We start from the raw sequence: 26,381 nt of genomic DNA on the forward strand, positions 1-26,381 counted from the left end.
ACGAGTCAGATCTGGGCTGAGCCTGAGGTAGAGACAGTTCTGCTGCTCTGAATGAGAAATGAAGGCTTTCTGCGCCACTGGATGCAGTCGGCGTCTCTTTCAGAGCACACAGCTGCAAGGACAGAGTGAATTATTCATTAGGAATTAAAGCACTCGTTATAATATTTACTTATTAGATCTTGCTTATGATGTTTCATATTTTAAGCCTTTAAGGAAAGTCTGAGGTCTAAAATGCACCCAAATACTTTTCTCAGACTTCCACAAGCGAATGTGTAATTATGTTTATTAATAAAAATAAATAAATAAGGCACATTGTCTATGAATAGAATAAGGCTTATCTTTGGACTACTTTGTTGCATTTGGACAATGTCTGAGTGGCAGCAGATTTGACGCGGTCGAGTGTTTGTGCGGTTGAGGGATTCTCCACAGCGCTCCTGATGGGCTTTGGTCTGCCGTGTTGCCATAGCAATGCAAGTTAGAGGGACCAATCATTTTGATGAATTCTTATTTGTTTAAATGGAAGTCATTTAAAAATCTGAAAAAATCTGAACAATAGGAGTTATTGCCTCGAGAATTATATTTTTCTTTCCCCAAACAAAGTCGTTTTGATTCCAAACTAATTATATATTGTTATTGGACTGTTTGCTGCAGTATTGCTTTTTGTCTCATGAGAGTGGTGTCTCTGTAGCGCTGATAAACACACTCATTTGGACGTGATTGACAGACACACACACATACACACACACACACACACACACACACACGCACACACACACACACACACACACACACAGCCTTAAGCTAAAACCCTTAATTGTATTTATTTAATGTCAGCATTTATTTAATTTAACATTCAATATTTTTTACTCAGTATTAATTGAAGTTTAAAATGTTAAAAAATTATTTGAATAAAAAAAAAAATTATACTGGTTTTCCCAAATATATTGAGCAGCACAAGTATTTTCAATGTTGATAATAATAATAATAATAATAATAATAAATATATTATCTTCTAAATAAAAACTATATACATACATATATATATAAAGAGAGAGAGAGAGAGAGAGAGAATAATTTTAATATATAGAAAAATTATATAAAATAAATCATATATAAAAATACATAAAATGTCAATAATATCAATAATAACACAGTTAAAATAAATGTTTTCTAAAATATGAAAACAACCACTTTGCATCACAGCAATTAATTACATTTCAAAATATATTAAAATAGAAAACAGTTAAAAATAATATAGATAAAATATAATACTATAAACTACAGTGGCTATAATAATGATATAATTAAAAAAATATTTATCATTTATTTATTATTTTATTTACCAGGATTTTTACCCCCTTGCCAACTTTTAGAGACTTTAAAACCTCTATATGTAAATGACCTCCGTTATGACTGGCTAACCATTCAGTGTGTTAATTTCCTGTTTGTTCTGACATAATATCCTGATCAACCAGCTTTTGTGGCCTACAGTAGTTTCAGAAAACCCTTATTTCCATTATGTCCTTTAAAACATGGTGTCAGATGATTGTCTAATGATTCATGGCGCTGCTTAATGAATATTAATATGCAGTAACCTCTGGCGTGGGGAGAGGAACACATTGTATTTGGAGGAGTACAGGTGTCATGCTGAGCTGACAGCCACTCACAGAATAAGAAACAAGCTCCTCACAGTATGAGAACAAACCATTAGCACTCCCTGCTCTTCATCTGCAGTATCGATCTATCACAGCCTTTCAGGAAACAGGATGGTGCTCTTTTAGCACAAAACAGCTAGAAAGCTAATCGAATGTGCAGAAACTAATTTGATGTTTTGCTAGTAAATACAAGTGGTGTTTGACTTTATACTGACACTTGTATCTGCATGAATGCTTTCTGTTTAGCAACTATGAAGTTGCCAGGCAGGATCTGTGTTGTGGAAACCCAAGTTCAGGTTGCAAACACAATCAGAGCTGTCCCTTCATTCAGTTGTTTAATATTCCTGTCCAGCCTCATGCAGAACTCAGAGGAACCACCGAATGAACCTGCGAGTGCACAGGTAACCGTATACCAACCATATTGTAGAAATGGCCTGATATATAGTTATTAAAGATGCTGTTTGTTTGTCTCTCAGATGGAAAGGGGTTCGTATGATTTGCCGTCACATGACGCTCTCTCAAAAATCCTGCCGGAGTATCTTCACCTCCTCAAAAAGCCTCAAACTCAGACCAGGACAGAACCTGTCCCTCTTAAAAAGTCAAAGTCTCAGCTCAACCGAACGTTTGATGTTGAATCACCGCTCAAAAGGTAACAGTTTTCTGCTTTGGTTTGAACCAATAATTACTTTATTTTTTGCTGAAAATACTTCCTTTTTTTCAGTCCACCAATGCCTGATTTCCAAGATGACCCTCACGCAGGTGAAGTCACCGAACATCAAACTAAAGTGAGTGACAAAACTGAAGATTTCTTCAGAAGAAGTAGTTCTGTGTTTCCTCAAAAAGACTTTCATTTACTTTCCATCTTAAAGGAATAGTTCACCGGAGAATGAAAATTGACTGAAAATGTACTCATCCTCAGGCCATCTAAGATGTAGATGAGTTTGTTTATTCATCAGAACAGATTTGGAGAAATATGGCATTACTTAACTCGCTCATCAGTGGATCCTCTGCAGTGAATGGGTGCCGTCAGAATGATAATACAAACAGCCAAAAGTCCATAATCTAAAATAACACTCCTCCAGTGAAAAAGTCCATCAAATCAAAATCTGCCAACATATTTGTTCATCACAGTTTTGGACAGGTTTCACTTGTAAACAGTGCTGTGCAGATTTCTCTCCTGAATCAGACGAGATGAGTTTTTTCATTGCAGAAACCAATATTATGATAGAGGACTTGTTTTTTGGCCTGAAGCAATGGTTTGAAGTTAAAAGCGTCTTTATAATTGATTTGTTGGTTAAAGACGTGCAGATTTTGGTTTCACAAGACATTAATTGGTGGACTGGAGTGGTATGAATTACTTGTGGATTATTGTGATGTTTTTATCAGCTGTTTAGACTCTCGTTCTGACGGCACCCATTCACTGCAGAGGATCCACTGGTGAACAAGTGATGCAATGATAAATTTCTCCAAATCTGAATAAACAAACTCATCTACATCATAGTAGGCCTGATATTGAGTACATTTTCAGTAAATTTTCATTTTTTATATACCATTCCTTTAAGATGGAAAGTAAATGAAGTGTTCGCGTTATTTCGCTTCAGCAGTTATGAGCGATAAAAATGTCTTTGTACTCGTTTCAATTAGAGAATAAAAATAACCTCTCAACTGATTCTCACAGCCATTCGTCAAAGTGGACGTCTATTGTTGCATCTCCTGTAGTTTGTTATTATCTTTCCACCTCTTTCATTGCTTTTTTGGTTGCAAAACAGTGGGCCACAAGTGTTACAAATTACAAATTAATTAGTACAAGGTGCATAAGCAAGCTAAGCAAAAAGAGTATGCACGGCCAGAAAATATCGGAGCGTACACATAAAACAAAGCATTCTTTATTTTGTTGCTATCCTTTATGAATATTCACACCACAGGAATGAAAATAAAATCCCTAAGGACCATCTCAAGGTGACCTTTATATGTCTGCAGTGTTCATTCTACTGTATGAAGGTCTGTTGAGATGGAAAAGACTGTTGGCTTTTCTTTTCTCATCATGACTGAATCATCCCGCAGAGAAACAAAGAGAGAGAGGCCGGCCCATATGTGCTTTTATAATGTGATTGTTTGGAGCAAAAGTACAGACTACTGATGGTCTGCGGGGACCAATCTCTCTCTCCATTCACTCTTTCATTGGGTTGAGATGAATCCCTCCGTCTCATCCCCTCTGTGGGCCCCATCTCATCACCGATCATCATTCTCACCTTGCATGTGTGCCCTTTCAATTAAGCGCTCAATTTCTTTTGGACGACCCCAGGGAGCCACAAGCACACTGGCCCAGATTGGAGTCGCCTAATCGGTCTCTCTCCCACCCCTCCCGTTTCTGCCCACCTGACCCCCCATGTGACTCTCCGACGGACCCCCATCCTGCACACAGTGACCCTGAGAGAAAAGCAGACGCCTTGTGGCATGTTACATGCCGTGCGACATACGACTAACACAATGGCACAAAAGGAGGCCTGGAAGTGTTGTCCATCCCACAATGCCCCTGGTCTGCTGTCTGTTTAGTGTTATGCTAATGTCTCAATGCTATTGTTCAGTGCTATGGAATCAACTATTCAAAATTAAGACATGTTGACAAATTTAAACGTGTCAAAGTGACCCATTCAGCCTAATTAAGTACCCTTTTGAAAAAGTACACTTACTGTAAGCATACTTTTAAAAAGAGCACTTTTTATAGGAAGAATATACTTTGAGAATACTTAACTGTATGTAATGTTTTCAGACACGTAATTGCACGACATATATTAGAGTTTAAATTTATATGAAATGCAAATAGTTAAACTTAAAAGTGCTTTTCAACATACTTAAGTAGGACTTAAGTACATATTTACTTTATTGTCCTAAAGTTTACTGCTGAGTGTACCGACAAACATTTATGGTAAACATTATTATACTTTCATGTCATTTCTATCTAAATGTGTATGTCATGATTTAATAACACTTAAAATTATAATTTTAAATAACATTTAAAATTATAATGTATGCTTTAGTATGTTAGTAAACAAATCAAATTAACTTTACTTTTTCAAAGCACAATAAAAGATAATAAAAAAATTAGTAAAACTTTTACTTTGACATTTACAGAGTGCACTTAAGTGTGTTAGGAAGCATACTTAAGTGTGTCGTGAAGTCTATTAAACGTACACTTCGCTTTCTATGTGCAAGTACAGCTTTTAAAAATATACTTTTTTACACTACAAGTCCACATTCAGTACAATAACTTATTTTTCACAAGGGTACATGACCGTGACGGTATAATTTTAGCTCTGTCTAGCTTTATTTTAGGTGACAATGTCTGCTTGCACTATTTGATCAATGTCTTCAGAAAAGGGATTCTGGAAGAAAATACCTTTCACTCGGTGGATTTCATCGTAATCCCTGGATATATCCTCTGTGTACCCAGTTTCAGTATCTTCCAGAGACTAGAGCCCGAGGATTGACTGCTTTGTACTAGCGCTACAGCGAAGCCTGACTGACTGACTGACTGTGTGACAGCGGCTGGTTCAACCCAGACACGCTTTATAACAGTTTATTTGTCTTGGATTAAAATTTTTTTTTAAATGGTTTAAGCAAAGCATTCAAATGAATGTTAATTAGACAGTCGAGTTCAGACAAATGTCTCCTACACACAGTCAGAGAGATGTTAAACCTGTTTTGGCGCGGTGAAGCCCCAGCATCGAGTCCCGACTGAACACGTGACTTTGATTCCACCTTGTGGCGGCAAACTACAACTGTCACTCTCTGCAGACCTTAACCATAACTATAATACCAAACCTGATCAAGGTCTATTAATGGTCAAACGAATACAGGATGGATCTTTAAATTTGTTCATGCCAATATGACCCTTAAATATGACGATCTCCTTGTGTTCCTACACCTTTACCAAGATATAAAGGCAGCTTTATGTAAACATTACATGTATACAAATCCATTTAGACTCCCTCTGCTGGAGAGAGACACAAGCGGTGCTAGGGGTCTTCTTAAAAAAATAAATATGCAACAACCAGCCTAAACTGGTTGGCTGGTTTTACCTGGTCTCCCATCTAAGTCATAGGTGGTTTATCTTGTTGGTTTAGTGGGGTTTTGACCACTTCTTTAGCTGGGAGACCAACGTAAAACATTATAAAGTATATATAATTACATACCCTGTGCACAACTTTATTAATGAATCTGGAGTATATAAATGCTTTCAAACATTGTCAGGATGAATTAATAATTGATTATGATACAAAATCTATTGTTCTAATCTTAATGTTGAGATAAACACAGTGATATTCTTTGATCCATCATGGAGTAAAAAAAAAAAAAACTGTTGTGTGTACCAAAATACAGTAGCCTACCATGCTATCTCCATCTGATACCATCATATTTTCTAGGGCTAGGTTTGTATATAGCCCACTTAGAGGAAACTCCTAAATGGAAAGTTATTGAAATCCATATTTGCAGGTCAAATTGTATATACAAATCCATCTTTATTTCTCCTGCAGGAGCTGGAAAACTACCGTGTGGCGATGCATAAGATGGCGGATGACATCCTGGTGCTTCGCTCTCAGGTGAGCACGCTGGAGTCTGAGAAGAGTCAGCTGCGCCGGGATCTGTCTCGACATCAGGACCTGCTGGACGACACCGACACTGACGTCATGACCACGAGCGAGATGGCTGACCGGATCGGTATAATTCCTCCCACTATAATCTCATTTAAGCATATAAAGATTAGTCCAGGCTTTGTTCTTACGAGTATACACCTCAGCAGTTAACCTGATTACAGGCAATGCTGCCATTTCATCAGCCCTTTTACCACAACCAATATTAACTACACCTAGCTGGAAACCAGTCCAATTATTATTATTATTATTTTTTTGCATAATCATCCCAAATTAATATCATAAAATTATCACTCAGATTTTTACATTTTCTAAATTTGTCGCCCCAATGCTAGCAAGTTCCTAGCACAAACTTAAAAACCTACTCTGAATGTTATTAATAATAGTTGGTTTAGTAAACACTGCTAAGGTTTGCAGTATTATTATATTCATGTATCACAAATTAACAAATAACAACCACTCAGTGGTACTCAATGGTAAGTATTAGCAATAGTTAGCTTGTGTATGATATAGCTATAGTAAGTGATTAATGACAAAATGTTAATTTTCCGGGGGAGTGCCCCTTTATTGATTTCTATGGTGCGTCGAGTTTTTTAAATGTCTGCAGAACCCATGTATAAATTACGAACTGGAGGTTTTGACTCTACCAAAGCATAAAACACATTAATATGTTTGCAGATATTTAAGAAACATGCTCCAGGCCGGAATGTCAGTCTTTGTTTTGGTTTGTGAACCCATCCACTGCCATTTTACCCTCTCCAATATTTTGAATTTGGACTGCAATACCTAGTTCAGCCACTCGGTCAATCCTACATACAGCACCTTTAACTGTAAATATTAGCAATAGTTAGCTTACTTAGCAAACTCTGCAAGACGAGATTTTAGTTATCATTCATGTAGATAACATAAGCTAATTACACTCTATAGATTAATACTTAATGGTAAGTATTAGTAAAAGTATTACCTGCTTAAAAAATATGCTAAAACCATCCAGCCTAGTCTAGACTGGTCATAGCTGGTCAGCAGGCTGGTTTTAGAGGGGTTTTGGCCACTTCCTTAGCTGGTCAGGCTGGGATACCAACTGGAACAACTAGCTAAAACCAGTTACTACCAGCTTAAACCAGCTAAGACTTACCAACCAGCTTAGGCTTTAGCAAAAGTTTACTTAGCAAATTCAGCTAACATGTTCTTCTGAGGGGATTTTAGCACATGATGAAATAAGCAGTGGTTAGCTCGCCTTACCCATGTTTCTCTTACTGACATTATGATGTGTATTTGTGCATGCAGAAGAATTAAAGGCCATCAGGCAAAAGTTTTGCTCACTTTGGAAAGTATCCCATTTCAGATGTTAATAGTTGTGAGCGTGATTTGCTCAGGTGTCATGTCCTCACTGAGCTGTGCTGAGGATTGATAAGACTTCTCATTTAGCTGAGGGAATCTGATAAGAACTTACTGCCTTATCTGCTGAAGGACAGTTCGTGTCCCTCACACGCTCAAACACAAACACCACGCTCCGCTTCAAGGACACGTCAAAGACCTTTGAGGCCTTCAAAGCAAATGCAGACCTTAATTTTCTCTCTATGGTGAATGCACTGCCTGGCTTTCAGGGGTTTAGATAATGTCGGGAATGTTTTCTCCTAAAATAGCTCCACAGTGTCATGGTCACACTATTGGTTGGTGTTTTTGCAGTCTTCAGAAAGCTTTTAAAACAGATTTTGACAGCAAGCTGAGCTCAGAATGGTAAAATTTTAATTTTATGAGATAATAATGAATATAAATGTATTAAATAACCAGCAAACAATAAAAACTGTATATATATATCGTAAATATATTTTTATTGTTTGCTGGTTCATAGCACTCATTAGTTTTCTTTGGCACTTTTTTGCAGCCTCTCTGAAGTTCAAGCTGTCCAGTGAAAGCAGCAAAGCAGCCGCCCAGAAGGACAGAATCCAACAGCTCCAAAACGAGCTCATCAGGGTGGGTCAATCAAGGCCGCTTTCCCTCAGATCATTAAAAGTTTTTCATAAAAGCAGCAGCAGTGCTCAGAGACTGCGTGCTTCCTTTTCAAAGCTCAAGAGGTCCATTGACTGGCATTCATTTGTGATGTTTGCTGGCAGTAAGGAAATGCTGTATCAAATGCTTTAATGATTTCCTCCAGAGATCATTGATTGGATCAGATCATTGAATCTGTCTCTTGCATTTGATACAAAGCTGAAAAATATAAAAAGGCAAGCATGAGTCTCAATAGACCCATGGCAGTTGAGTTAAGCCACTGCATGAACTCATTAGGGCTGTGTGGAGAGTTTGATCTCTTTTCTTAAATTATTGCAGAAGAACGATATTGAGAAAGAGTTTGTCCAGCTGCAAAGAGCTCATCAGCAGCAGCAGGCTGTGCTAAAGAAATATCAGGCCCGGAGTGCTAAAATATCAGCCCTGGAGGATACAGTTCGCCAACAGGAAAAGGTATTTAGCTGTTCTGTAATACATGTTGTTATTGTTTTTTTGGACTATTAAACAATCAAGCAATGAATACACTTCTCATTGTTTAAGTGTCTCCATTGGAAGAACCAAATTCATGATTTTGGAAAAAAATATAAACTTGAAATATTATTAATATTTGAATTCACTTTTATATATTCAGTTTTAATTTTAGTTTTGGTGATTTTATGCGCTTTTCAGTTTTTGATATTTCTGTATTTCAGTTTTAGTCATTTTAGAACTTTAGTTAGTTGCCAAGGAAACATTTTGTATATATTTTACAATATAGAATTTTTTTCAATCCAATATTTCTATTTATTTGTAATTGTTTTAGTTTAGAACACTGCATTCCAAAACCTTTATGATGTTCTACCAAAAAAAAAAAAAAAGATTAAAAAAAGATAAATGCTTTATGAAATATAAAGAAGATATTTTGAAGCATGTCTCAGCTGTTTTTCTTCATATAATTAACTCTTAAAAAACATACAGGTAGGATGAAATTAATCCATGCAATTTAAGCGATTTAATCCATGACTAATCTATATGACAGCTTTCAGTTAAAATAAATAAAACATCTCATAAAAAATAATTATTTTTCACTAAGTATATTTACTTCTGCTTTGCTCACTTATGTAGTGCATGAAAAACAAATCTCGCATGTGCTTGATAACTAAAGGAATGGTTGTTTGAACTAATCCTTTACATATCTTATCTCTAATATATAATGTGTTGTATTTGTTTTAATTTACTGAGCAGGTCATTGAGAAGATGGAGAAAATATTGGATGCAAAACTAAAGGAAAGAAATAAAGAGAATTCAGAAAAGAATAAATTTGCTGTGAAACATAAAGGTGTGTGTCTTCAATCTACTTTTGGTGAAACCATAGGAACTCAATTTCATTAATTATGCATAAAATGCTTTAATTAATTAGTCAGAGTTCTGACTTAGTGGTTGTGGTGCTCATCCTGGAAATGTGGGTTTGATTCTGGCCTGCAACATTCCCTAATTAAATTTCTACTCTCTTTTTGCATAATTTCTAGTCCTCTTTCTACTATATTAATCTATACAAAAGCACAACAAATTAGAGGTAAACGTGCAGTGTTTGTATACAGATGCAGAGGAGCTCAAGAGGAGAGAGATCGAGTCTGTGCTGGTGGCAGAAAACTCTCGACTCAGAGAAGAGCTGCACAGAATGCGTAATCTCCCACCAGCTGTTATCATTCAGCAGCCTGTGCAGGTAAACCTGAGACCACCACTAGTTACACCTCAAACATGCTGCATGATCAACTCTCTTGATTTCTGATGTCAGAACCATCAGCCTTTCTCAGACAGTGAGAAGCTGGAGTTATTGACACAGCTGGCGAGAGCCGAGGATCGAATCCAGACACTGGAACAACAGGTTTGATCTTTAATGCTCTCAGAAGACATTCATTATGGGTCAGGGCTGTGGTGCATGGTGCTCATGTTAGTGATCGACGTTCAAGTCTGACCAGTGATTTTTCCCATTTGTACTTTCTTTTCCCAATAATTCCCTTACATCACTTAATTTTTGTAAAAAATTACACTAGAACCTTTTTAAAACTAAGTTCTCATAGTGTTCTAGTGTAGCTCCACAGGATGCATGTATAAGGCACTACAATCAACACAATGAATTATAATAAATTATGTTTTTGTGTACATCTAATGCAGCTGAAAGAAAACTCCAGACAGTGGGGGAAAGAGAAACAAGAGATGTTGACAAGACTCAGTGAATATGAACATGGGTTCACTCGAACATCAACCATGATGATTCATGATCTACCCATGGTGAGTAGGACTGCTGTGTGCGTATAAAAGTTTTGTTGGTATGATTGTCTAAAAGTTGGTATGATTGTCTGATTCTGTGTCCAATGATCATCCTTTCTTAACATTTAATTATCATGTTGTTCACTGTAAGCTCGTCCTGTAACACTAATCAGTTTTCCTTTGAAACCCTCCACCTCCCCAGCACCACCTGTCTAGTTCTGCTACTGCATTTATGAATGCCTATTCACAGCAGTAAATCTTACTTGCTCACAGCAACATGCCTCTACCAGAAGTATCAAGTCTATACTTGCCTATACAAGTCTTTAATTTTCTTGTCTATTCTATTCTATTGTATTCTATTAAAAAACAACACATAGCTACGTGTTCTGTGCTAGACTAACTGAGACTTGTCATTGCACTTGTATACTGTTGTTGTCTCGTTGGTCTGATTGCTTCTGTTGTTCTCATTTGTAAGTCGCTTTGGATAAAAGCGTCTGCTAAATTATTAAATTTTAAAGTGTCTATACATTCATGTGTAGCAGATCTAGTCAGCCAATAACGAATAAATAAACATGATCACATCCATTAACATGCTACAACTGTTCCAAGAGTTGTCATGATTGAAATATACAATGTTAATGGTATCATCTATTCAAGAAGTCATTCTTTTTTTATTTTCTAACAGAAAAGTGTGACTGATTCTGTACTGGGACATACTCGACACAGGCAACTGGAACCTCTTAAGTGACCACATCCCATCAGTGTTAGTAAATTACATTAATAGTAATGACATTTTATTTTATTTTATTAATTCATTACATTGCAGAAAATCTTGGAATTTTTTTAATAGTAAGTCATTTTTATATTATATAGCTATATTACAGTGGGGTGAAAAATCGATTTACCTGTATATTTGAATTGCGATTCGCATCGATTCACAAATAAAAAACAACAACAACAACTATTTTCTAATTATTATATAAAAACTAATAATAACTAAATGATATTAAATAATAATAACATGCTGTTGGAAACCAAAAATGCAAAACCCCTCTGCAAGAGTGGTGTAGTCAGAAAAGCACAGAAACGCACAACGTGTTCGACGGAACGCTAAAGGGAAATGGTTAGCCATTGCTAACGGTTGCCTTTTTACATTAGAATTGGCCTACATCAAAGTTCACTTACCACATAAACAGAGTAAAGAATGATGACTGATGATTTGCAGATCCTGAGCATAATCTCGTAAAATTTGTGGTAAACACCGTCGTTCTGTATTATGCACAGTATGTGTGATCACGAAATCTCGAAGGTAAAAAGTGAGCATGCATTCAAATGCGATGGCTTCCTGATACTAATTCTGTGAAATAATTGTACTATTTAAAATAACTGCTTTCTACTGTAATATATTTACAATTTTAATTTATTCCTGTGATCATAGCTGAATTTTCAGCATCATTACTCTAATCATCAGTGTCACATGATCCTCCAGAAATCATTCTTATTCGCTGATTTTGTTATTATTATACATTTTTACAAAATGTTAAAAGATTTTGATGAATAGAAAGATAAAAAAGAACAGCATTTATCTGCGAAAATGTTTTTGTAAGATTATACAATATAACATTCAAAAGCTTGGAGTTTATATCATTTATTTATTCGAGAAATTATAGAAATTAATACTTTTATTGAGCAAGGATGCTTTAAATTGATCAAAAGTGATGATAAAGACATTTATAATGTTATAAAATAATTATATTTCAGATAAATGCTGGTCTTGTGAACTTTTCATTTCCATTCCTCTCAGCTGTTTTCAACATAATAATAATAAAGTTTTTTTTTTTTTGAGTTGCAAATAAGAATATTAGAATGATTTCTGAAGGATCACGTGACCGGAGTAATGACTCAGCTTTGAAATCACAAAAAAATCTGCATAATAAATTACATTTTACAATAAATTCAAATAGAAGAGTTATTTTAAACCGTGTTTTTGCTGTACTTTGGATCAAAGAAATGCAGGCTTGGTGAGCAGAAGAGAATTCTGTACTTCTGATGGGAAGAGTAAAATGTTTTTGATTTATTAGAAAGTTAATAGGAAACACTGATTACTTGAGTCAGGACTACCCTAGTCTCACGTATGGCAGTTTTCATTGTCCAAGTCCCGCCCATTAGGCCGTTTGACCGACATGTCAAACAACCAATCATAGTTTGTTTCGTTCATCGACACGTTTCGATACATGGAAATGTCACCACAAAAACAGACCAGTGTGTAAAACTCTCTATATTTCAATACTTTTGAAAATCCAGCGTTAAGCTGATCCTGATAAGAGCTCGTCATCAGAGTTGTAAACACGATGGCTTTCTTTTTTTGTGAGGGGTTTTGGCACGTCATCTTTGTTTCCATTTGGAACGCTGAAACCTGTAGAATTCAACCAATCTGATAACGACTTCGACACTCCTGAAGTGTTTCCACTTTTGTATATCATATGCATCAGAAATTTAGCCAACGGTCCGTGAGACTAGGACTACCCATACTATAGACTGGTGTGTTTTTGAATCAAAATACTGGTGTGTTTGATGTCCAATGTGCACAAAAAAGTAAATGAAAAATTGGTTAAAAATTTGAAAAAGGTTAATCGATTTTTAATCAGATCATGACCCCAAAAATTGATATGAATCGAATCGCGAGGCACCAAAAGATTCCCACCCTTAATTCATATATAATATCTTTTCGAATATTTAGATGAATTTATTTTAGACATTTATTACCAGGAAATTTTAGAATAATAGAAAACTCAAAATCTTTGTAACAAATGAGTAGAATAGCCAATAAAAATTTGTTTAAAAAATAAAATGAGAAGATTTTCGAGTCAAAAAATATTTTCACTTCTTCATAATTCTGTCTTGGACATCATTTCCTGTTTGCAGCTCTGCTATCGGCTGGCGATCAGCGGTTTGATGGTGAGCATGATGGGCTTCTCGGGCAGCAGGATGAGCTCAAACGTGCTCCTGACCTCCACCTGCCTCTGCTTCTCAAACCTGAAGTTCTCCAGCATCTATACAGATCACAAAATAACAATATAAAGAAAATCCATGCAACGTTACTTTGCCAGTATAGAGGATTTGACACCCCTCCCTTTAGACATCCACATACATGAATAAGGAAGAGCTGCATCTCGGTCTCGGCGATCCTGCGGCCCAGACACTGGCGTGGGCCGAAGCCGAAGCTCAGGCTCCTGAAGTAGTGGCTCTGGGACCGGACCCAGCGAGAGGGACGGTACTGCTCCGGGTGCGGGAAGATCCGGTGATCCCGACCCATAGCGTAGAGACCCAGCTGAACTAAGGTCTGATCCACACAGACAGAAGAACCCATGAAAACAGGTACACAGACAGTTGTATTTTCTCAGTACAGTATCCTCTAAATCAAACTCACCCCAGCTGGAATGTGATAATTTTGAAGGACGATGTCTTCAGTGATGTATCTTTGTAGACTCACTGCTACAGGATGTAACCTTCAAAAGAGAGTTGATGGGTACTTTTGGCCTTGTAAAGGCCACTGTAAAGTCTCTTACAATGTCCTTTTTTTTGTTTTTAGTCCTAAACACATGCAGTTATATGATATTTCAGGCTTTTGAAATAATCTTAAGGATTCTCTCCTGTCTGACACTGTTTGTGTCATTAGTAACTAAACTAGTGACTAATTGTCACTTTAGAAGTCTTCATATGAAGTCAGTGAAGATTATTTGAGTACATTTTACAAGTAAATAATGTTTCACTCTTTCTACGTCAACATTTCACGTTTAAGTCAACATGTTACTTGGCATTTCCTGTAATTATTTGTGAAATTTATAATAAGTTTCTGAGTGAAAATTGTTTCTGCACTCGTCTTTTTCCCCAGTTAGTTTAGGGTTAGGGTTAGGATTCTTTGATGAACAGAAAATTCTAAAGAACAGCATTTATTTGAATAGAAATGCATTTACATTTGTATTTAATGTGTTATTTCTGAATATAAGTGTTCATTTATATGAACACTTATACTAACCCTAACCCTAACCCTAACTCCAGACTTTTAAACAGTATAGAGTTTATAATAAAAATGTTTTCAAACAGAAGAATGTTGGCGCACCTAAGCTACCAAAATATAAAAATGTAATAACACCTATGTAATAGTGTTATTAATTCTTTTTGGGATCCTATTTATTTTTTCTGTTTTCAATATATTTTTTGAGCACCCTGTTTAAGAGTTTTTGCAGTGATGTGCGTGCTTTTGTTTTGATTTTGTTTTTACTTTAACTTAGAAGAAAATGACAAATGATCAAATGTGTTTTAATAAAAATCAGTACCCATAGTTGAACAGAAAGTGTTTTGTGTACCTCAGAGTTTCCTTCAAGGCTCCTTTAAGGAGAGGAACCATCTTGAGCATCTGCTCCACGTCTCCTTCACAGGCGATACGCGCGGCTGAGATTTCGGCCCGGATCTCCTCCTGCAGGTCCGGATGTCGCGCCAATTCATAGAGCGTCCACAACAGTGTGATAGATGTCTGATGCATAACAATATTGCAATTAAAGGCATAGTTCATAAATTCTGTCATCATTCCAAAACTGCATGAGTTTCTTTCTTCAGCTGAACAGAACAGAAAATTGGGAACCAAATAGTTAGCGGTAGCCATTGACTTCCATTGGGAAAAAATGCTATGTGGAAATACTTTACTCACCTGCATGTGATTCCAAAACTGTATGACTTTCATTCTTCAGCTGAACACAAAAGAAGATACTTTGAAGAATGTTGTTAACCAAGAAGTTAGCATTAGCTATTTACTTAAAAGTTTACATCCCCCTTTTAGAATCGGCAAAATGTTCATTATTTGACCAAAATAATAGGGATCTTACAAAATGCATGTTATTGTTTATTTAGTACTGACCTGAATAAGATATTTCACATAACAGATGTTTACAAATAGTCCACAAGAGAAAATAATAGTTGAATTAAAAAAAATTACCCAGTTCAATATTCTTAATACTGTGTTGTTAGCTGAATGATCCACAGCTGTGCTTTTTTTGTATAGTGATTCACGAGTTCACGCTTACATTTAATTAGCTGAGGTATGGTATGCGTATTTGGCGTGTTGTCTGGGGAAGCGCTCCGAGCTCGGGAATGGCCCGAACCTAGAGTACCCCCCTTCCCCGTCTATTTATAAAGTGTACTCAGGTGAGGAGATGGGGTGGAGGAGGGATGCTGATAAACCGTCAGTGGATAAACGTAAGTCAGCGGTATTAATACTGTGGTATTGATTACTTGATTGTGGTCCACTGGTGTTGATTAGGCTAAGTATCTGACACGCTCCTCCCGAATCTTGTTACTAAAACATCATTAGTTGTTCATGAGTCCCTTGGTTGTTCTGAACAGTTAAACTGCATTCTGTTCTTCAGAAAAATCCCTAAAGTCCCGCGAATTCTTTGGTTTTCCAGCATTTTTGTGTACTTGACCCCTTTCAAACAATGACTATTATTTTGAGATCCATCTTCTCAGACTGAGGACAACTGATGGACTCATACACATTTATCACAGGAGGTTCAAACACTCGCTGATGCTCCAGATGGAAAAACCATGCATTAAATGTTGGGGCGTGAAAACTTTTGAACAAAATGTGTACAGTTTTTTTTTTTTTTTTTGCCTAAAAATCTTATTTTTTCATTTAGTTTTGCCCTCAGTTGTCCTCAGTCTGAAAAGATGGATCTCAAAATCATACGGTATAGTAAATATCTTATTCAGATCAGTACTAAATAAACAATAACATGTATTTTGTATGATCCCTCTTATTTTGGTAAAATAATGAACATTTTGCAGATTCTGAAAGGGGGCTCAAAACTTTTGGCCTTAACTGTAAGTCATTGGTTACCAACATGCTTCAGAATCTCTTCTTCTTTTGTATTAAGCTGAAGATTGAAAGTCCTACAGGTTTGAAATGCTGTCGGTGAGTGAATGATGGCATTAATTACGAATGGACTGTTCCTCTAGCGTTGATTATTTCTCGTACCGTGTCCACGCCGCCGGCCATCAGCTCCGTGATGCTGGCCTTTATGTCTTCGATGGACAGTTTGTCCAGCATTAGGAGGCTGGCCAGCACACCAGGGTACTTCTGATCACCATCTGGAGTTTTCCTCAGCTGTCTGTAGATGCTCTGGATACATCGGTCGGCTTTGGAAAACCACAGCGAGTGGTGAGAAATCAGTGGAGGTGTTTCCAGCCAAAATCTTAGCATGCGTTTTTAATTAACAGTGTGGTGTTACCCTGGTTAAAGATGCCGTCCCAAGCCTCCACGTGGTCCTTCCAGACTTTGGCCCCTGTGTGGCGGAGCAGGGCCGGCGGGAGGTACAGCATGGGCGAGGTGGTCTTAAACATCAGGGTGATGCAGTCGATGAAGTGCTGGGCGTCTGGATCAATGTAGTCCAACATCAGACCCAAACGCTCGCCGTACAGCACATGACTCACCGCTGACAGAAACACACACCACATTTACACAGTTCTGCTACAGATAATGCATGTACATTATAACAACAACAACAAAAAACACTCTTCGTCAACAGTGTCTTGTCATGAAATATATCATAATTTCCTAAATGAATGAAGATCTCCATACATTCAAATCTCAAAGGCCAAAATATATCTTATTTGAAAAAATATTACTGTCTCAGATCATGAATTGGTTTATAAGGTATGGGAAATGTATTTTTTAAATTCCCTATTACAGTGGAGAACTGACAAGTAACAGCTTTTAAAACTGACACAGTAAGCTGATGCTGTTTTAATGTAAATATTATTTTGTAATTATTATTAAAATTGTACGTAGTACTTAATGTTTTACAAAATGTATGCATAAAATACATAAATTATAGTATGTGATGCATTATGTAAATGCGATATAATGTATTTTTAATATTATTTAATTATTAATAATTTAAATATTTTACAAAATTTTATAAAATTTTATAAAAAACTTTTTATAATTTATTTTGACAGTTTATTTTTGAATAATTATTTAAATATAATAAGAATTTAATAAATATTAAAATATTATATAGTGATTTAAATATTTTACAGAATGTATGCATAAAATACATACATTTTTCTATTATATAATGTATAATGTAAATATTATTTATTAAAATAGTTAAAATACAAATGATAAAACAATAGATAGTAGTTGATATATTTTACAAAATGTATGCATGGAAATATATAAATGACTAAATTATATTATATAATGTGTAATTCAAATATTTTATATGCATACATTTTTTGTATATAAATTAAGTACATAAATGAATAGTTACATAAGCGTACACATATAAATTTGAAATGTTTTATCATTTGTAAGTCATTTTGGATTAAATGTAATTGGAGTAACTATAAAACTATGTATCATGTTATAAAAATTGTAAATAAAACGAAAAAATTATATATAAATATATAAATATAAATTCTTAGTCAATTATTAAAATTCTTAGTCACTTTTTGACATTTCAGTGTACAATGATTTAAAATAAGACAGTTGTCTGAAAGCTTACATTCCAGTGCGTACTTGAAGAGCTCATGGGACAGATCTGTGGTCCATTCGTTCTGTCCGGTCCTCTCGATCTTCTTGTAGACACGGGCCACGAAGTCCTGACCAACCTCATCCAGCAGAGGCACAAAGTTCCCCTGCACCTTTGGAGAAATCACTTCCTTGTTCAGAACGATCCTGTTGGATTTCCAGTCCTCTCCGTCTCTGAGGAACAAATCAACATGTGTTACTGTTCCAGTAAGTGTGTTCTAGCAGATGTGGATAGACGGTGCCTACTTGAGCAGGACGCCGTATTTGCGGTTCCTGTAGTCCCTGTAGGAGGTCCACGCTTCCACCCTGAGTCTCTTGGGATAATGACCCTCAGCTTTGAACAGGACAGCAGCGTCTTCCGGCTTGATGATGTTCACACTCTCATAGTACCCAACCTTTTCCCTGTACAGGTACATTAATACATAATGTATTTTTGTTAAAGGTAAGCATCGTTATACTCTCGTTTTTATGAGTAGTAGTAGTATTAGTAAAATGCAAAAAATAAAATAAAATAAAATAAAATAAAAAATAATAATATATAATATATAATATATATATACTATTTAATTTTAATTTCTACATAATTTTTATTTATTTTTTTGTGGTGGTGGTGGTATAAAAATATATAGGTAAAAAAAATTGGCAAAATTGTTATTAATCAGCATGCAAATGACCATTGGGGTGTTACATAACAAAATAAAATAAAAACATTGACTTTATATCCTCACAGTTTTTTTTATATAATGATTATTTTCTAATTATATAAATATTTTATATAATTACAAATACAATTATTTTTATAATAAAATATTAGTAATTTGAAGTAACTAGTAATACATTTTCATTATTTTAAATATTAATTATGTTATTAATTTAAATGTATTTTTTAAGGACTTTTTTTCAGGTCAAATGGGATACTTTAGTACTGTTTATGTCATTAAACCCATTTTTACAGAATAAAATAATAATAAAAAGGTTAAATAAAAAATATTACTTTTATTTAAATTAAATAAATTCTATTACATTTCCAGTTGTCAGTGTAAAATATCTGAGATTAATAAATAAATACATTTCCCAAAATAAATGTACTTTTATTTTACTTCTATTAATTTGATTAATTTCTATAATTTTTAGGCCTGGAAATAACACACTCACACACATACAAAAGCATATGTTAACTAAATAAATAAATTAATACTTCTGTATATTTATTGTATAGTATACAGTATATGTGTATTTATATTGTAATTATATATTGTTTTCATAGTAGTTAAAAATAAATTACTGCAAATGTTGAGTCTGAGTGTTGAACTGAAACTGTTATGGAAAGTGTGCGGTATAATAATCTTGTGTATATGGCACAGACAGTCATGTAGCAAGTCGTAATGAAGGAGTCTTCTTCACCTGTAAATAGGACCATACATATTGAAGTTGTGCAGCATGATCCGGTGGATATTCCTGAGGCCGTCCATCCTCCAGAACGTGTAGAGATTGGCCACGCTGTTCTTCCATTGTCCGGGAATCTCACTGAAGGCTCGTACGGCAGAGTTGTCCTGTCTGACGGCAGGGACCTGTCCCGTGTGAGTGGCTCTGACCTGTCCGGAGAGACACGGGGCCAGACGGGCCCTCAGACTGCAGCGGGACATCTCCTCTCTCACTGTCCCGCTCTGACGCTCCTCTCCAGCACACGCTCAATCAGCGCCCTTGTGTTTTTATAACACTTCCCACTGATAATGATGATGAAGTGACCCGAGGACATCTGCAAGAGACCACCCAAAATTCACCGGGACCGCCTTACTCAGACTTGAAACTATATATGTGTGTGTGTGTGTGTAATCATTTACAGAATATTCTTTATTAATAAAATCTAATTTTTGGGTTGTAAGATTTGAGTGTTTTTGAAAGGAGTCTCTTCTGCTCACCAAGGCTGCATTTATTTGATCAAAAATACAGAAAATATTGAAATATTATTACAATTTAAAAGAACTGTTTTCTGTTTGAATAAAGTACAAATGTGAGGGAAATATTATCCACTTTGTTTCAGTCTTTAGAAGTGTGTATTAAGAGTACTGATTTCTCAAGTGAACAACAAATATATACACTAAGAGGCTTATAGTGGAAGAACCTTGTGTGGTTTTCTGTGTAAACAGTCGTCCAAGGGCGGCAAACATTAGCGGGTCAAAGGTCGAGAGACAGTCAACCTTGGATAAGAGAACGAATCACCCACAAACACAAACCTCAAGGATGTTGCTACGTGTGTGTGTGTGTGTGTGTGTGTGTGTGTGTGCAGTAATGCAAGACTCATTGTACTAAAATATACATTTATTTGAAAACATATTTCTGTTATCTCAAAGATTAAATTGAAATGAAACCACTGCATTCATTTTCTCCTTAGGGAATTTTTTTAACATAGGGATTTTTTACCTTAAAGGTTCATAATTATGTGTGTTTTTTTTGTTTGTTGTTGTTTGTTCATATTTGTCATACTTTCCTATCAAAATGCTTTGCTGCGAAAACTTGTTACCTAAACTGCAAAATTTAACCTAAACCTTGTTTCCTGAAACGAGCAAAAATTTCTGATGAGAGGTGTGCAAAGACCTAAACAGACCTGCCGTGAACACTGAGGGTGCTAACTGATGGTATACTTTTGTTGAAGCCATCAGTTTCAACTTATGTTTTAATTAATCATTTAATAACGGAATATATGGTTAAAAACTACATTACCCATGATGCGGTGCAGACAATTCCACCAATCAGCGAGCTGAGCTCCGCCCACTCCCATGAAACACTGCAAATGTTGCAACCGCGCTCTCAAAATACTTAAATATTTAAATATATAGACATATTTGGCAATTAACTTAATATATATGGCTTCTATACATGCAATCAACAACTTGGAACGGATAGTTTTATATTTCTCTATTTTTAATTTATGTCCTTCACAATGCTTCATGGGATTGTAGTTCTTCCCCTCATTAAATTCGTTGAGCACAAGTGTAGTACCTTTGTCTGACTTTCAAAATTTGTATTGCTTCACATCAAAGTTTGTACAGTTGTGATTCTCCTCGTAGCCGATTGGTTTGGTTCAACTTTAATTCATTTTAATTCTGTTTAGTTATTGAACAGTTATTTTAGCTGCAGTTATTTTAGTACATCAAGTTTTTATATTGCATTTTATTCTAATTGCGGTTTATTTTATTTCAAGTAATGCAACACTTTCTATGGTAAACAGTGTTTTTAATTCTCTCAGTCTCACCTTGTGTCAGGTCCACATAGTAGCTGTTGTGCTCTCCAGAGTCAGGGGTGATCTGAAAGCGGTAACAGGCTCGCACCTGATGAACCTGAATAACTACTGAATAATAAATATATATATTTTTTATATATTTTCAGAATATATATATATATATATATATATATATATATATATATATATATATATATATATATATATATACATTATGTCATAGCATAACGTTACAATCTAGCATTATAATATTACATTGGTTAAGTATTAATCACTCTCACACACACACAGAGAGAGAGAGAGAGAGAGAGAGAGAGAGATACTGTTCTAAGCTATAGTCATAGTTACTTATTTAATATGTGCACTGTAAGTTTGTTTTGAGAGACTTTAGGCACATAATCAAACGAAAGTCCTCTCTGATCATATTACTGTGAGTGAATGCAGCATGAGATGAAAAGAGTCCAGGAGTGTCACTGTACACTGAATCTCTCTGCGACAGACACTGATACTCATAGCCTGAAGACTTCCCAAACATTGCCACGCCGTGTCAGAAGAGACCGCTCTCTCTGTGATGCCTGTGACCTGATATTATTGTTATATTGTTTCCACGTCTAATGTGACGTCATGTGCTGAGGGCTCTAGAGTACCTGAAGTGAGATGCATCATGGTTGGAAAGATAATATCATCATTAAAAAGGATTGCTTCTGCAAATAAAATTTAATTCAGTAGTATTAATAATATATTTTATTTATACGTCCTACAAATATGAGGCATATCTTTCAGCTTTTACAAAAGTGCCCCCTTCAAAAGGGGTATTAACAATTCCTTTTAAACTGATCATTAAACATATTCTAGATAACATTGCATTATAATGGCCTTGACCGGCAATTTGCATTCTCACCATGATATACATAAACAGGCTGTGCCAAATATCTGAGATTCCAAATAATGGAGATGCATAGCAATATTATAGGTATAAAAACTACAGAGACAAAAATAAAAAGAGACATATAAAATTACATAATGAGACAAAATAAGCAACCTATGCAAAAGAATAATGTGGCTTACATGCATTTGCGCTTTTTTAGCATCCAGGCAGATTCATCGGCATCGTAACTAGCATGGCAGTAAAGCACAGCACCTAAATTCTTGTGGATTTCATTCCTCTAAAAACAGTCTTTCAGAAAGAGCTCCTCAGTTTTTGAACATGTCACACAAGAGTTTCTCCATGGGCGTGTTCCCGATGGTCCTCTGGAAGAAAAGTTGCTCGATTCTTTCCGAACTCACAAAGTGAAGGGATGGAAGGAGAAGCATAAGTCTCCCAAACCTAAGGAAAGAGATTCATAAGAATAATTTGCATTGGCTGTGTCCACTCTAAAAAATACGGTTTAACTTCTTCATGCAAAGGCATGCTTGTATATTTGCTCACCTGGCGACTTGACTGGGGTAAAGAGTGTGGATATGTTGAGCTAGCAGCACTTGGGACTGATCTTGTAGGTTCTCCACCTGTTCTGGGTCTTTGAGTCCTCTTGTTTCTGTTACAGATTGTGAAGATTACTCATCCAGAACAACATTTATACCCCACTAGTTCAGTTCTTGTAATACAGGCTATCATTTATGCCCCCTTATGGGAAGAAGAGAGGGAAAAACCTACCTGGTTTAAACAAGACAATTGCTTTCAAGCATGCAAACTCAGTCGGATCCACTTGGAGGGGCTTGAAGCGGCTAAACACTTCTTGCAAGACCCTCACATTCGAGGCCAGGGGGCTTCCCTTGCCCTGTCCTGAGGGTGAGAGGTCCGGCAGGGACAGCAGGGGGCAGTTGTCCAGAGGTAGCGACCACTGAATTGCACACAGAAGAAACAGCTCGCTCCATGCTTCCTCAAGTAGAATCACCTAAATTCACAAAGAGCACTGGGTTAAAATGTATGAATCAGAAAGCTGCAGATTAATCAAAAATATTATCCATTTTGAATGGCACTTGCAGATTATTATACAGTATATCTGAAAAAAACAATGTAACTATGTTTTTTGGCTCGAAATCCCTCTGTTTCTGGATTAGCAAATCAGAAAATGATTGTAGTAGTGTAGTGTAAGGAATAATAGACTCTCACCTGGTCTCTGAATGGTAGATGGGAAAACACCGGCAAGTTCTTTGCCCATTTAACAGACATGAAGAGCAGGCGGGCTGAGGTTTCATATACACTCTCCGGTCCACGTGAGGGGTAGAGAGCACTGCCGTACTCCGGAGAACTCCTTTCAGGTTCATTACTGGTCACATCGATGTTCTCATCCACTGCAAACACAGTTGAAAGAACCAGCTTAGACCTGCATAAACTTCTGCTTCAGGCAAGTACAGTGACATTGGTCGTGCTGGCAGACCAGCATAGCCATAGACACTGTCCGAAACCTAAGGCACTATTGCCTCGCTATCTTGTAAGTCAGTGATTTATCAGTTAGCATTCTGTGGATTCAGGTATTTTATACACTGTGAAAATACAACCGGGATACGGAATACAATACAACTATCTTGAGGAAAGTACCCTTAAAGGGACATCTTTGTACCTTAAATACCCATAAAAGTTGTGAGGTAAATAAGGTACAAAGATGTCCTTTTAAGGGTACTTTCCTCAAGAAAGTTGTTGTACTCCAAAAGGTACAGTAATATTCTATGTATTAGGTACACAATACTTTAGAGCACTCTTAAGGTACTGATATGCACCTTTCGGGTTGAATAAATTACAAAGGTGTCCCTTTTAAGGGTACACCCTCAGCTACAAAAGCTGTCACTCTACTGTACATTTTCACAAGGTACTAAATTGCACCTTTTAAGTACTAAAATACACCATAGGTACACCATAGGTACTAATATGCAGTGTTGGGGATAGGTCATTACAAGTAACTTAAGTTATGCAATCTGATAACTTTTGTCAAATAACTTGTAATGCATTACTTTTAAATTGACAAGATAATAGTTACTTTTGCAAATAAGAAACACAAGTTACTTTGTTTTCCCATATATTCACTGACACCTCTCCTGTCCTCTGCTGAGAGAAATCGGGAGTATTAATTTCTTATTAATTTCACTTTTGGCATGAAAGGCCCTTTATAATTGCCTAAAATATAACTTTGTGTTGTTTGTTGTAAAAAATAAACAAGCAAGCCCAGCTCAGGTGACAAAAACGTAACACAAAAGGTAAGTAATGTTTTACTTTCCATAAAAAGTAACTACATAATGCAATTAATTCATTTGTTATGGCGTAACACAACATTGTAATGCATTACTTTCTAGAGAGGTTTTTATTTGCTGTATCTTCGGATCTCCAAGGTTTTGGACATAAGCATGGTATTGTTGTCATTTTCTAGGTTGATCAAGGTGGTCTCATTTCTTACCGTCCTCTGGTTCCAGCTTGGCGCAGGTCTCAGCTGTCATCAGGCTGGCCATGAAGCGATGGCCATTTTTGGGGCTGTTGGAGTGCTGGCTAGTATCTGAGGAGCTGATGCTGGAACTGATGGAGGAGCCCAGCAGTGGGCGGTTTATGACAGAGCAGGTGGACGAGGAGGTGGGCTCCAGGGTGGTGGTGAGGTGCTCCTTGTCCTTGTCCATATCCAGTGCATCTAACCTGACTTGAGCAGTGCTGCGGGGCTGACGCTCATTCTGAACAGCTGAGAGGACATGGACGGAAAGGTTTAGAAAGTGAAGGCAATGAAGAGGAAGAGGATTCTTTGAAGTTGACTCACCATCCTTGTTCATACCCGCTTGAAGGCATTTCTTTAAGCGACAGGCCTGGCATTGATTCCGATGGGCTTTGTCTACGGGACACATGCCTGTACCAGCTTGACACCTGTAAAAGTATCAGGAAGGTTAGGGTAGTGTCTACCTTTAACCTTCTCTGCTCACCACTTTGAACACTCTCAGAAAAATGAATTAATATGTAAACCTTAGGTACAAATATGTTCCTATTAAGGTACTACGATGCACCCTTTATGGGTAAAGAAGGCACAAAGGTGTAGCTTTTGAAAGGGTACCGTCCCATTGACAGCTTTTTTCTGAGAGTGAATATACGAGGTGTTTTCTCACCTGTAGATGAGTCTGCGCCTCACACTGCGCTTGAAAAAGCCACTGCAACCATTGCAAGCGTATATCCCATAGTGTTTCCCGCTGCTGGTGTCAGAACACACTTTACAAAGAAGTCCAGAGTTCAGGATCTTGCCAGGAGTGGGGCTTTTACCTGGGAAAGCATAGAAAACAACTCTTTGTTATTCCAGGTCACAATTGCTTATTCCCAATCCAATCATTCGGAGGTGATAATAACCAGACAGCATTTACTTGGCATGCTTGCTAAACTAAACCTTGCTTGAGAATATAGTATTTTAGGACTTTCTGTAAGATATTCAAACAGAAATTCAAGAATACCAAAAAGTTTGAAGGGGACTTGCTTGCAAGAGTCTTTACGACTTCTTGCATGTCCGCGACTAAATTGCTGAATTGAAGAAGCGGTTACTCACCATCTTGGCTGTCATCCGTAGAGTTGCTCCTGGAAGACTCTGTTGGTGATGCAAATGGTATCATGAACATTTCTGACATTGGATCCTCCATTCAATTTAGTGTAGAAGTGTGGCCTCAGAAGAATTTTTTCCCCAGATAGGTTGACTGGAATCCTAGAGAGTCCTCCAAGAGATCCGTCCAGTCCTAAGAATTGTGCCAATGTTAGATGTTTCTTCAAAGTCCTTCAGTCTCTATCCCGATGGTCCTTTTTTTGACTCTGGGTGTCTCTAACGTCTAGAACTTCTTGTTTGGTGCTCTTGTGAAGAGCAGTGAGGTCTGTCACCTCCTCCTGGCGCTGGACAGTGAGTGACTCTGAGGCTACCGTGGGCTCCCTAAAAGAAGACAAAGGGATTAGCAGCAAGCGCTGTGTAAGCAAGTGCCTATTTGCCATCCTCTTAATCTTTACTGTCCATCTAGGGGTGGGT

General features: G+C 36.5%; 3 protein-coding genes across 3 annotated transcripts; 1 reads left to right on the forward strand and 2 right to left on the reverse strand.

Moving 5' to 3' along the window:
- The first annotated feature begins 1,632 nt into the window (after positions 1-1,632).
- Positions 1,633-12,002, forward strand: ccdc33 (coiled-coil domain containing 33). Its single transcript, XM_026203478.1, has 11 exons — positions 1,633-2,056; positions 2,132-2,304; positions 2,377-2,440; positions 6,194-6,377; positions 8,199-8,287; positions 8,642-8,773; positions 9,545-9,638; positions 9,901-10,025; positions 10,098-10,187; positions 10,478-10,594; positions 11,259-12,002. The coding sequence occupies exons 1-11, from the start codon at positions 1,883-1,885 to the stop codon at positions 11,319-11,321; spliced, it is 1,305 nt and encodes a 434-aa protein (XP_026059263.1). The 5' UTR covers positions 1,633-1,882; the 3' UTR covers positions 11,322-12,002.
- Positions 12,003-13,415: 1,413 nt separating this feature from the next.
- Positions 13,416-19,873, reverse strand: LOC113043547 (cholesterol side-chain cleavage enzyme, mitochondrial). The gene is made up of 9 exons (XM_026202996.1): positions 19,569-19,873; positions 18,411-18,566; positions 18,139-18,338; positions 16,861-17,064; positions 16,608-16,768; positions 14,944-15,110; positions 14,004-14,082; positions 13,725-13,916; positions 13,416-13,626 (listed from the first exon to the last, which is right to left on the reverse strand). Exons 1-9 carry the CDS (start codon positions 19,808-19,810, stop codon positions 13,504-13,506), a joined length of 1,524 nt encoding a protein of 507 aa, XP_026058781.1. The 5' UTR covers positions 19,811-19,873; the 3' UTR covers positions 13,416-13,503.
- Positions 19,874-22,167: 2,294 nt separating this feature from the next.
- Positions 22,168-26,284, reverse strand: LOC113043548 (photoreceptor-specific nuclear receptor-like). Its single transcript, XM_026202997.1, has 8 exons — positions 25,917-26,284; positions 25,489-25,639; positions 25,149-25,252; positions 24,801-25,073; positions 23,522-23,703; positions 23,063-23,303; positions 22,838-22,943; positions 22,168-22,735 (listed from the first exon to the last, which is right to left on the reverse strand). Exons 1-8 carry the CDS (start codon positions 26,005-26,007, stop codon positions 22,603-22,605), a joined length of 1,281 nt encoding a protein of 426 aa, XP_026058782.1. The 5' UTR covers positions 26,008-26,284; the 3' UTR covers positions 22,168-22,602.
- Positions 26,285-26,381: the final 97 nt, after the last annotated feature.

Source organism: Carassius auratus, chromosome 25 (genome assembly GCF_003368295.1).
Source record: "Carassius auratus strain Wakin chromosome 25, ASM336829v1, whole genome shotgun sequence".
In the NCBI taxonomy this organism is placed as follows: domain Eukaryota; kingdom Metazoa; phylum Chordata; class Actinopteri; order Cypriniformes; family Cyprinidae; genus Carassius; species Carassius auratus.